At 33.1% G+C, this 12,421-nt stretch overlaps 2 protein-coding genes across 4 annotated transcripts; both read right to left on the bottom strand.

Annotated features, from left to right (window-relative positions):
- Positions 1-1,265: 1,265 nt before the first annotated feature.
- LOC123207493 (dihydrolipoyllysine-residue succinyltransferase component of 2-oxoglutarate dehydrogenase complex 2, mitochondrial-like) lies at positions 1,266-7,220 on the bottom strand. Of its 3 annotated transcripts, none has more exons than XM_044624963.1 (15): positions 7,073-7,220; positions 6,172-6,240; positions 5,995-6,060; positions 5,702-5,762; positions 5,568-5,595; positions 4,836-4,906; positions 4,579-4,653; positions 4,424-4,479; positions 4,266-4,310; positions 3,867-4,139; positions 3,625-3,719; positions 2,602-2,692; positions 2,398-2,508; positions 1,841-2,035; positions 1,266-1,634 (listed from the first exon to the last, which is right to left on the bottom strand). In XM_044624963.1, exons 2-15 carry the CDS (start codon positions 6,220-6,222, stop codon positions 1,443-1,445), a joined length of 1,410 nt encoding a protein of 469 aa, XP_044480898.1. In that variant the 5' UTR covers positions 6,223-6,240; positions 7,073-7,220; the 3' UTR covers positions 1,266-1,442. The 3 variants fall into 3 exon arrangements, with proteins under 3 accessions (XP_044480898.1, XP_044480900.1, XP_044480901.1); XM_044624965.1 differs by having other exon boundaries at positions 6,172-6,236; positions 7,073-7,197; XM_044624966.1 differs by lacking the exon at positions 7,073-7,220 and adding an exon at positions 6,772-6,965.
- A 1,817-nt stretch (positions 7,221-9,037) lies between these two features.
- LOC123207508 (glycine-rich protein 23-like) lies at positions 9,038-9,755 on the bottom strand. The gene has a single exon (XM_044625000.1). The coding sequence runs from the start codon at positions 9,658-9,660 to the stop codon at positions 9,172-9,174; it is 489 nt and encodes a 162-aa protein (XP_044480935.1). The 5' UTR covers positions 9,661-9,755; the 3' UTR covers positions 9,038-9,171.
- Between the last annotated feature and the right edge of the window lie 2,666 nt (positions 9,756-12,421).

Genomic DNA, 12,421 nt, shown 5'->3' with positions numbered 1-12,421 from the left:
AGTTGGAATCATATCAAAAAGATACAATTTGGTCTAATCTAGCAATATCACACATAGGGTGGTGTAATTTGACAAGATTACATCTTTCTGATTTGCTTTCGTTTAGGTGTCAACAACCCCTTTAAGAGTAACATGGTAATTTTATAAATGATATATATTGAGTTAATATGATAATTTACTTATTTAATATTATGCAGAGACTTTTTCGGTAATAGGGTTGAGTTTTGGGCTTGTAGTTTTTTAATTCAAAGGGTGAGAAATGTGGTTTACCCAAACATTGGGCAGGAAGCGAATTCACCAAGTAAAAGAGTATACCAGATATAGTTGTTAGCACAAGCTTTTTAACTATTTTCTGTGAACAATGAAACCGCATTGGAGTTGAATATTGAGAATTCAAATTTGTGTATAAAGTTTTGTGGAGTGTTTTTTTACAACAAATAAAATATTTTCAAATCATTGACTCGTCCTTTTAAAATTGTGATTGCAAGTTTGAGGAAAATATCAAGAGATGTTGGGTTAGAGGTTAGAAGATTTATGGAGGAAATTTTGGTTGAGCGAATGTGAAAGAGAAGGTGTGTTGGTCAGCAATTTGAGAGCGGTAGTTTTACTTGGACGTAGACTTCAGTATGAGGTTGTGACGTTGGCTGCAATAGTTGATTAAAAATGGGAGCCAGTTAGTCCAATGAATACATTTAACACGCAGTAAGCCGCAAGACTGTTGAAACTGTGATCACACGTCCATTTTCTGGACTTTTGAACAGTTGCGTGGGTTCGCTGCAATCGGGTGGATTAAAGCCAACTGTGCATCTTAAAAAAAATCAATTCATCAAATTAAATGATAAACAAAAATTCAAAGGATTAAAATAAAATTATAAGAAGAAAAATTGTCAGAAAAATGATAAAAAAAAGAATCATAAAAGAAAAAAATTTCTAATGCGACAACACCTACAAACTTTTGAATTAAAACCAAGCTTTAAAATTAAACTCCAACTTTAACTCAATTTATTTAAGTCAAATAAATTCTAGCACTAGTTAACTCGATCCAAATCCGCCTGCCTCTATTTTAGGGTAAAATATTCTCGGATGGTAATAAATGAATATCAAAAAACATCCAAATCACAAACAAAAATTATAGTTTATTTAGGGTAATATATTCTCTGTTTCAACAGACATGCAGAAGCAAGAAATCTTGGAACGCGAAAGCGTAGGTGACAGACCGACAGGAAAAACCAATAAAAAATAGTTCATTAAAACAAAAAAAAAAATTCTCATTTCCAATTCAACTTGGCAAAGCCGCATTTCAAGCACTCATGAAAAGGGCGTAAATTGACAAATAAACCCTACAAAACTTCAAACTCAAGTTATTTTTCGATGAATTAAAGAGTATTTGATCCTGGGTTTACCAGAAATGTGTGGCGTGAAATGGAACAGCAGCTTGGTTTCTATATATCGAGAAGCAGTCTGCGTGGGTCCTCAACGACGTCTTTGATGCGACGCAAGAAGAAAACAGCCTCTCTTCCATCAATTAACCGATGGTCATATGTTAGAGCAATGTACATCATTGGCCTAGGGACTACGTTGCCACCGACAACCATAGGGCGAGACACAATTGAGTGCATACCAAGGATAGCCGACTGTCGAAATGTTAATCAAGTTAGACGCAACCATAAATAAATAAAATCCTACACCCATGATATATGTGGATCAGCCAAAAGACAAATGAAACAAGGAAAAACAAAGAAGATCTTAGGTTTATGTGTTGGCAACCTAGCCAAGCAGATTGAAGTGTCAATGCAATGAAGTTTCATGACGTTTCATTAAAACATCAAAGCAGCCATACCTGAGGAGGATTGATGATGGGTGTACTCAAAAGGCTTCCATAAACACCCCCATTAGATATTGTGAATGAACCTCCAGCCATTTCATCGATGGATATCGATCCATCATTTGCTTTCTTTGCAAGGGTGTTGATCTCTTTCTCAATCTCGGCAAAATTCATCTTATCAGCGTTGCGGATAACTGGAACCACAAGGCCCTGATGAGAAAATAATTAAGGTAAGAAGTTAAGATATAGGGATCCTGCAACTTCACCATGATCATAAGAAAATACAGACATAAGTGAAGCACAGCACATGTATACGCATACACATAAAATACTACTAAAATCACATATTTCTTTACAAACCAGAAAGACAAGGCTTCCAAGGTTGTCACCCTAACCATTGACAAATCCATCTGATATAACATTTAATTCAAATATTTTCACTAGGACTTTGAGGCTAAAGATGTATTTGGGCTTGGAAATTTAAGGGGAATATGTAATGTGCCTGGTTTCACTGCTCTATATTGTAATAGATGTTGCAAACAAGTGACTAAATTAAAGAAATACTAACAAACCTTAGGAGTTCCAACAGCTATACTGATATCAATGTAATCCCTGTAAATGATATCATCCCCATCAATAACTGCATTTATAATTGGCTGATTCTGGAGCCCACTAACAGCAGCCTGAAATAATTTAAGGAAAAAATAAAATGTTACCTCACAAGAAATATGTTCATCCATATTCTACCTAAGCAATTAAGCAGTTGTAATACATACTTTCACAAATCCTGACATAAGTCCCAATTTGACTCCATGCTTTTCAACAAAAGCATCCTTGTAATCAGAGCGGAGTTTCATCAAATTAGTCCTACAATAAGCAAACATAAAATTAAAGAATAATCTTAGAAAAACCGCAAGAAGCACAGACAAGCTATTTTACAGATCAGGCATCAAAGAAAGGAGCAGTTAAGTACAGTCCTACCGACCGGCCCACAAGAAGTTTTCTGAGCACTTCAATTAAGAGTAATGCCACATATACAAACAATTTAAACAAACTATTCCCTACGAACAGATATGGCAGCCCTCCATGCTTGTCATGCAATCTCCTCTAATTATTTAATTTAAAATATCCAATCACTTTAAAACACGTCACCTTGTATGAGAGAGTTTGTATAAAAAGTTAGTATATAGAGTATAATCCATAAATCAATGAGTACAACTCAAAATTTGAATTCATTTAAAGCAACATGTAATCTGCAAACCACAAAACCAAACTTGAGAGTAATTGAAATATATGTAATACAATGTCTGATTTATGGAGAGAAATATAATATAGACACTTGCTTTTGGAGAAATACAGTTTCAATTTAATAAGGACTATGTTCAGCAAAGCAGCAGAAACACTCCTATCAAGATGTCATGCCCTGTGAAAGACAGCAGAGCTTAAAACACAGGGAACACATGGACATATGGAGAGTTGCTCCTTGTTTTAATTTGGAAGAAAGATTAAAAGCATAATAAAAGAAATCATCCAGAAGTTGCAAGAGACAGAGATGAGTTTATATAGCAGTAGAAGCACAAGGTAAGTGATATATATAATTACAAGGTGGTGGTGGATTAGAAAAACAAGGGTAATACGGTCGCATGAATATAAAAATTAAGAGAGTCTTCTACAATTGTTGGCAAGAACATATGCACACCAGATATACAAAATGAGAAAAAGGAAAATCATAATATCTAAGTACCATAAATATCAAAAAGTGGCACACGTAGCAGTCAATACAGTCGGATTGAACTTACATATCAACTTCATTGAATGTTGTCAACATTGCAAATGTATTTTGAGAGTCCTTCAATCTTGTAGCAACCCTTTTTCGTAGCCTTGTCATAGGAACCTGCAATCATGAACAATCTGAAGTGACAAGCAAGATCATCACGGTTTCTTCAATAAGATGTTTTCTTAAATAATGTCTGAGAAAATAATAAAAATAGATGTCCACAAACATTTTTTTATCTAAGTAGAGAATCATGACGAAACTCACCCGTCTTTCCCTGTCCTTAGGGGGAAGCTGGGGCTCAGTTGCAGAGCGCTTAGGAGGTGGGGGAGAGGGCACTTTAAGCTGCTTCTCCAAGACAGGTGCTGTTTCAACTTTAGGTTTTGGCTTCTCTTCCTTCTTTTCAGCAGGAGATGACTTAGAAGCAGCCTTCTCTGGTATTTTCTCCGAGGGAGCTACATGAGCTACACCTTCACCAGACTTTGAAATGATAGCAATTTTGAAACCTGGTTCCACAGTTTCTCCTTCCTTGGCTACAAGCTGCACGAAATTAATATACAGAAGCTAGTATCAACATCAATAAATTTAATCACAGCAGAGATGGGGAAAAAGTAACCATTGTGCAAAAAGCTAGAAAAGTAATAAGGATAGACGTTTTAGCATTACCTCTTTAATCACACCTGCTTCTGGACTTGCAACATCAATTGTTACCTGGCAGGAGATTAACATCACAAGTATTAAGAAATATCCCAGTTTTCTAATTCACTGCTAAAAGGGAAAACAGGGGGCATGGCATGGGAAGGAGGTGAAAGGGTACAGAGTACCTTATCTGTTTCAATTTGAGCAATAGGCTCATCAACTTCTACAGTGTCTCCAGGATCTATTTTCAAAAACCAGAAGCATATACAATCAAACAGTTGCAATGATGGATGACAAGGAATAAAAACTTGTACAGGAAAATGAATACTAAAAAACCTACTTTTCAAGAATTTCGCCAAAGTTCCATCAGTTATGGATTCACCCATAAAAGGGACAACAGCATCAACCAAATCCCCTTCAACAATCAAAGAAAGGAAACAGCAGGAAAATTTTGAGATTCAAGTAACTTTGATATAATAAGAGTGCACAGCCCTTTAGAAAACCAATCCTTCCTCATTGTTACTAAAGTAAACAGCACCTTAAAGACTACAATTTTGAAAAACAATGTCACTTTAAACAAGCCAATCAATGTCATACCGCTTTCTGAAGAAAATAGCCTGCTCCACATTTGCATGTTAATTGCCTGCTGGGTGCTGGAAATGGAATCCCTGCCCATAAGAAATATCATGAGGAAATAAGCCAAGCAAAAACCCAAATTAAAAAGAAAAAGCAGAAACATTTCCATTAAAATTTGTATCGTCTTAACCTCTCAATAATTAATTCCCATTTGCTTATCAATAAATTACACCACACTACACCTTCATTGGGCCAAAGAATAAATAAAAATAAAACTCTAATAATAATTGAAACAGAGAAGGTTATTCAAAATTGAAAAAATACAATCAGGCTCTTGGTTCATAATGGCAAGTATGGATAACATGATTCGGCATAATATTGGCGCCCTCAAAATCTCAAACCTATCAGGGATCGAGTTCACTTCTTGTGAACTCACAAAGAAAAAGGAAAAGGGACATAGAATTATATAACTGTTTTAAAAGGAAAAAAACTAAGCTAATTTTTTAACCAATTTATCACTGACTCCTTGTGATCATCATATAAAACAACCCTACTAGGCCCAAAGGTTTAGTGTTAAGACCAAAAATTTTATATATTAGTCAAGTTTGAGAATAGGCCTTTAACATCTAATCCAATGAAAAGTAAAGAAGATACATGCTTATATTGTGCTGTCCTAAGCTCACAACATTATCACTCTCATATGTAATCTTAAAATACCACTTAATAAGTATACAATAAAACATTTTTACTAACCTCTTTGGTTGACAACCAACAGAGCATCCTGCAACCACCAAAAACTCTTTTTAATTATTCTAAAGATTATCCACATGATAAGACTATGGATCAACTACTGATGTGGAGAGTACAAGAAGTACTCATAAGATTACCTGGTAAAATAACATGACTAAATTTCCTGACATGCCCAAGTCCTCTCGGATGGATAAGTATCTGTTCATGTGTTTCAATGTAAATCTTGTAACCAAGATTAATAAAAATATGAAATACTCAGATTTGGGTCATAATTCTCCAATATAACCTTGCAGTAATATCATATTCAGTATTCTGCCATTGCTTACACCAAAATAGAATTTTCATAAACTTAATCAGATACACCTACTTGACTAAGATAGGAACAGATGACAAGACAGTGAAAAATGAAATTATAGAAAGAAATACACACCTCCCTCCCTGAAACTCTAGAAGCAGACACTGACGGCTGAACTGTCTGCATTGACTTCCTTAAAATCTGGAATGATTTTAAAGAAGAGAAAAAAACTATTTTAGAACAGAATAGTCCACAACAGAAAACCCAAAGCCACAAGTTCAATCAAAACAACATGAAAAGAACAGTTCTAACCGAAGTATATGAGCCTCCACTGGCGACTCTTCTCCGTATAATCCCCAGCATTGTGGTTTATATCTCTGCCTTCACAAAGACAAAAGCTCTTATAAGTTATACACAAACAAATTGAAAATTATAAATTATCTCAAAAGACACACCAAGAAAACATTCCCTAATTTGCATCACTTATAACCGTGTATAGCCTCTTCCTATTCACAAAATCAATCCCAGGGATACATATTCTCAAAACACTCATAGCACATGCCACATTTCTTTTGCATCACAATTTTGAAGCTATACTCAGTACATGTAAAATTTGACTACATAAGTTAAATATCACAAACATCCAATACATCCATCATACAACAAATGCATTTTGCAAAATAGGTTGATACCAAAAACTAAATTCTACAAAAAAGTAATTAATAGCACAACTTAAGAAGCTTCAACAGCAGGTTTTACTTTGATCTTATGTAAACGTATATACATCGTATAAAAACTTTAGTGATTTAATACACCTTGTTTGGTTCCCGAGAAAATGCAACAATATTATATACACAATTTACAAAAAAAAAAAAAAAAAAAAACATAGATTTGATGATATCCAATTTTCACCTATATTTCACAATCAGTATTAACTACAACAAGCGTGCGCGTGTAACTACAAACGTGCTTGTTTGCGTGCGTTCTGTTTGATATCGGAGAAAGTGCAGGAAAAAAACACAACAAAAAACTCCAAAATTCAAATCTGAGCTGAAACAAGACAATATAGTAGCTTCTTCCAACAAAAAAGAAACGATTTCATTTATCTTTGTTTTCTCTTTCACTTTCGCGGTAACCAAACAGAAATGCATAAAACACATAAAAATATATAAAATCTACATAAATAAATGAAATGAGGTTGAGAGAAATCGACCTGAACGATTTAAAGAGCGAGTTATTGTTGTTGTTTATTGAGGAGGTCTTGGAGCCAGCCACGGCAAAGTCGATGGAATATATATTTAGGGTAGTCTGATTTTTTATTTATTGTAATTGGTTCAGGAAATTTTACTTTAATCTCGTGCAGGCATTTTTGTGAACTCGTGAGGTGGCGAGATTTCATTGGACAAAAATAAACTTTCAGATGAAGCGGCGCGTGGTTTCCTTAAATTTCAAAAAAAAAAAAAATAGTAACTAATTCATACAAATTTATATCGTAATATATCATATAATATTAATTTGTAGAATAATTAAATAAAAATGGAATAAATTGGGCTTATGAATTGGGCTCATGGGAATAATTACAAACGGGCCTAATCTAAAATGGTTAATTTGATATAAACTTGGGTCACTCAATTGATGGATAATATCTTTGGAGAAAGCAAAAAAAAAATCATAAGAAAAGAAAAATTTGGTATTTAGAGAAATGACTCCCTTTCAAGTTCACCGTCAAAACCAACTCCTCCTCCAAACCACCACCAATGCCAACTCCACCAACGCTCCATGTCAACCACCTAGGCCACCTCTGCCCTACCACAACCACCAAATGCAGATTTTCCTCCAAAATTAACCAAAACCCCCACCTTGTCCTCCACCACTACCACCATAGCCAGCTCCAGCTCTCCCACCGACAGCTCCCTACACCATTGCCAAAGCACACTAAGACTACCACAAAATATTGAATGTCGGAAGAAGGGAAATCAATTTATTTTTAGATTCGAACCAAGTTAGTGTTAACTCAAATGTTTAAATTAATTCAAATTTGACATATTCATTAAACGAGTTTTATCTTTAGTTCAAATTCAACTTATTTTATCTGAATTTGAATTCAAACCCAAATTATTTGAGTCGACTCTAATATTAAATTTGATAGTTCATATCATTGGATAATGTTCGTATTGTGTCAATTCAAATTTCGTGTAAAAAATCTTTAACTCTAATCTGACCCAAATTAAAATCGTATTGAAATTTTTTAATTCTAACTCAACTCTTTAATATTTGAATTGATCTGATCTGACTCAAATTAACTTAAAATTATCTATTATTTTCATTATCTAAAGTGTTTTTATCATTTTAATTTCTTCATCAAATTACCTCAATATACAATTAATAAAACACATAATATAACATTTTATCTTATTAACAAATTATTTAAAAATTTACACATTAAAACTTTTAAAACACGTCTATAATCTGCCTAACTAAATTAAATTCTTACTATTTAATAATTAAATAAAAATAAAAAATAATATAAGTAATTATAATTATACAAAAATATAACTATATATAATCTGCAGAGATTTCAAATTTTTATTATAAAAATATAATATATAATTATAATATGAGTAAGAATTTTAAAACATGTTTATAATCTGACTAATCAAATCAAATTCTTGCTACTTAATAATAAAATAAAATATTTAAATAAAAATAAACAATAACACAACAATATAAATATTTTAATTATTATTTATATTATCTTTCAACATTTTTATAATTCATCTTTAATAAATTTTATTAAAGTAATATTTTTTCTAAAACATTCGAATCGATTCAGGTTACTTAGCTAGTTTAAACCCTAATATTAGCTAATTTAAACATTCGAATTATGTCAAATTGATCCGAAATAAATTTTATATAAAATTTCTGAATTTTAACCTAATATTTTTTGTATCATTTATGTCAAATTACCCAAAATGTTAAAAATTATCAACTCTGCCTAATATTAGGAAGAATGCGGAGCGCTACATATTTATAAATGTACTAGTTAGTGCATTATTCGATCACCAACTTTTGGACCTCACAAATTGTACTGAAACGTTAATGTCTCACAAAAGTCTTTAATCCATAGAAATCACATGAAATTACAGTGATTATCATACAATTTGATTTGTTACGATAATTAAACTACAGATTAAGCTCATTTATGCTGCAAAGAGCTTATTTAATTTCTTCATTACCAGAAGATAATTATATGACAACTTTGATAGTACATATTTCATAATAACGACTAAAAATTGCTACAAGAGTAGTGCCTTAAGGAAGTCCACCACCAAAGCCGCCACCAGCACCACCTCCAGCTCCAAAACCACCCCCAGAGCCACCTCCAAGTCCACCGCCACCACCGCCTCCAAAGCCTCCTCCACCTCCTCCTCCAGCACCACCACCAAATCCAGCTCCACCTCCAAAACCAGACCCACCGCCTACTCCTCCTCCACCACCTCCACCAAACCCTCCACCGCCACCTCCGCCAAGCCCCCCTCCTCCACCTAATCCACCCCCAGCACCAGCACCCCCTCCAAACCCAGCTCCACCTCCAGCACCCCCACCTAACCCACCTCCACCACCAAGCCCGCCGCCACCACCTCCACCAAGTCCACCACCACCGCCAAGCCGAGGATGGTGAATGAAGTTCTTCTCCTCCTCCAAACCACCCTTTTCACCCACAAGCCTCCTCCCATCAATGTTGCACACAAGAACACCCAGAATCAAGAAAACAAGAACCCTAGAAGAACAAGAAGCCATCTTTTCTATAAACACACTTTAAAAAGACGACTCTTGGATGAGAAGTGGAAGCTTGAAGGCAATTTATATAGAGATATATTAAGAGGGAGTACGGTTAACGTCTTAAATTTTGTTCATCGGCTCATCCATAAACACTGCTGTAATACTTAATGCACACAACTGTCACTTTTGAAAAAGAATACCCTAAAGGTGTCCCACCGGGATCGATTCTGACCAATCGGGAACTTGATTTCAGGGTCATTTATGATCATTAGGAGACTTTTGATCTGGATTTGCATGGAGTTTTTTCAATGTTTGCATGGTTATCAGCTGCTACTGCAACTTTTTAGGGCTAGTTCGCTTTTGTTTATCCAAATTTCATGGACCATTTATGGATCAATTGATGAATTACTGGTTGCATCTATACGGCATTTACAGTCTCCATTCATGCCCGCCCATCTCCACCTTTTCTCTCTAAATTTACTTTAAGAATAAAAAAGTTATATATGTTCATGATACTAGCTAGTTCTAAAGGATATTTCAAAAGCTGCTTTTTTGAGGAAAATGCTAATGGTATATATACAGATAAACATACCAGTACAATGGGACATATACCAATACAAATTCGAAGATTTTATAACAAAATCGGACACTACTAGTTAAAGTTTCACAATAAAACTATATACACTGAGAATAAGTATTAGTTCCTATCCTAACGATGACCAGTAATTTTGAATTAAAAATAAAATAACGTTAAATCATATGATAATATGTCATCATTATTATATAAATTACTCGTTATTAGCACACATAATCTTACTCAAAGATTAATTAACAAGTATTGTGTTTCGACAACATAATGATAGTGTTGATCAAATATATAGAAGTGATGAATCACTATAGATAAAACAATTGGTTAAAGTATAAAATATCTACCGTAGAGTCAGAAAACTCAAGTTAGACTTCACACTTCATAAATAGACTTAAGTATATACACTAGCATCTCATGATATGTTTGTATTGAAGTGAAACATCCTAATTATTGGGTTAGTGTTATATTGTACTCAATCTTGTGTACAAGTTTGTAAAATTTACACTAATGTTATAATCCAATGCTATACTGCAACAAAGCTCATATATAACGTACGTAAAGTTCAAACATAAGATTGACGGTGGCTGGCCGTAGCTAATTGTCCAGCATACTGGAAAGTCTACTGGTCATCTACCATTGCAGGCATCTGGTGGACAAGGATTGACTAGCCATACAAATGGAACGTCAAGCCGACAGCGTATTAAATCAAGGCACATGGAGAACACTGGAATTAGTACAGAAGTCTGATAAAAAAATAATACATGAAAAAAAAAAAAAAAGAAGGACATTTTGGTGGGAGTTATTGATTTCAGTTTGCTTGCCCAGAAAAAATAATTGATACCACTAAATCAAATAAATTAAAAATATTTAAAATATTAAAACTTATATTTTTTTTTACATATAAAACACAATTATATCTCTATATTTATTTATTTATCAGTTAAACTACCATCGGGAGGCAATATAAAGGGATATTGGTGTAGAAATAAATAGAGGTGGAGGATAGAGGGACAAAGGCATCCTGAATTAGTTTGACCTTTATTGGGCAATTAATATTATTAAATGTAAAAACTTGAAGCATGCCAAATTTGACTTCTGAGTACCTTCAAGTTTATCGTGGGTTTCCAAAATTAATCACCTTTAGGAAAGGGGAAAAAAAAAAAAAAAGCTAGTGGAAGGAAGATGAGATCCGAGCACAGTCTAAATCAAATAAATTTTAAATTTAAATAAGTTTAAATTAATTATTTTAAATTTAAATTAAACATAAATAAATCTTTATTTAGAACCAATTAAGATTATAAAGTCCAAAAACTCATGAAATCAGTAGACCGAAGGAAGACAAATTTATGCCCTAATAAGAAATCAAGCCAGTTTTCAAGTCAATGTTGAGTTGAGTTTCATTGCCCCTTAAATGGGATGGAACCAATCATGATTAAATAATTAATGACAAGCCAATAATGTGATTTGGTGAAAAGAAGGGTCAATACTACTTTAATTTCAGATTAGACACATTAATTACATTAAAAATACGTGTCAAATCACTGCTTTGTTTGTACATATAACTTTTAAGCCTAATTATAGGTCATTAATTGGCGCAAATCCGATCAAGCTTCTCCATGCTTTCCTGTATACTTCGCTTGTTAAGAAGTCCTTTAGAATATATAGATTTGAGTTTGGTATCATGAGAAAAAAATATTACAAGTTTAACAAAAGAAAATTTTTTAGAAGGAAGTGATCCATACATAAACACGATAGATGTTTTATCTGTAATAAGAGGGGTTATTTTTTCAAAAATTACCCATAAAAGAGAAAAAAATATAATAAATTAAATATTATAAATAATATAATTATAATAAAGTTATACTTTTTTTTATCCGATTATAATATTATTATAAAATTCGTCATCAATTATTATTTTAATCATTAAGAATTTTTTTAATTAATGATAAAGTTTTAGTGATAAATATTTAAGTTAATAAAGAAAATATAATTTATTTATATTTTAGAAGTATAAATGATGAGGTATTATAATATTTATATATTTTACGAAGTTTGGATATTTTAAATTATGTGGGAAGATGAAAAAATATAAGGGTGGCAATGGTTATAGTTACAAAAAAGGGGTGCGAAACAGAGAAACTCATCATTTTAGGCAAATTATTTGGGGTGGTGACTAATCAATTTGTCTAC

The sequence above is a fragment of the Mangifera indica genome, unplaced genomic scaffold (assembly GCF_011075055.1).
Source record: "Mangifera indica cultivar Alphonso unplaced genomic scaffold, CATAS_Mindica_2.1 Un_0083, whole genome shotgun sequence".
In the NCBI taxonomy this organism is placed as follows: domain Eukaryota; kingdom Viridiplantae; phylum Streptophyta; class Magnoliopsida; order Sapindales; family Anacardiaceae; genus Mangifera; species Mangifera indica.
This window is presented reverse-complemented; position numbering and strand designations above follow the sequence as displayed.

What these genes read in the sequence shown, in the direction of transcription:
- LOC123207508 (XM_044625000.1), bottom strand. Translation starts at nt 9,660, where the DNA reads ATGGCTTCTTGTTCTTCTAGGGTTCTTGTTTTCTTGATTCTGGGTGTT.
- LOC123207493 (XM_044624963.1), bottom strand. Translation starts at nt 6,222, where the DNA reads ATGCTGGGGATTATACGGAGAAGAGTCGCCAGTGGAGGCTCATATACT. An exon ending in GTGGAGGCTCATATACTTCG is followed by an intron (nt 6,061 to 6,171) that starts GTTAGAACTGTT and finishes AAATCATTCCAG; the next exon opens with ATTTTAAGGAAGTCAATGCA. An exon ending in CTAGAGTTTCAGGGAGGGAG is followed by an intron (nt 5,763 to 5,994) that starts GTGTGTATTTCT and finishes ACACATGAACAG; the next exon opens with ATACTTATCCATCCGAGAGG.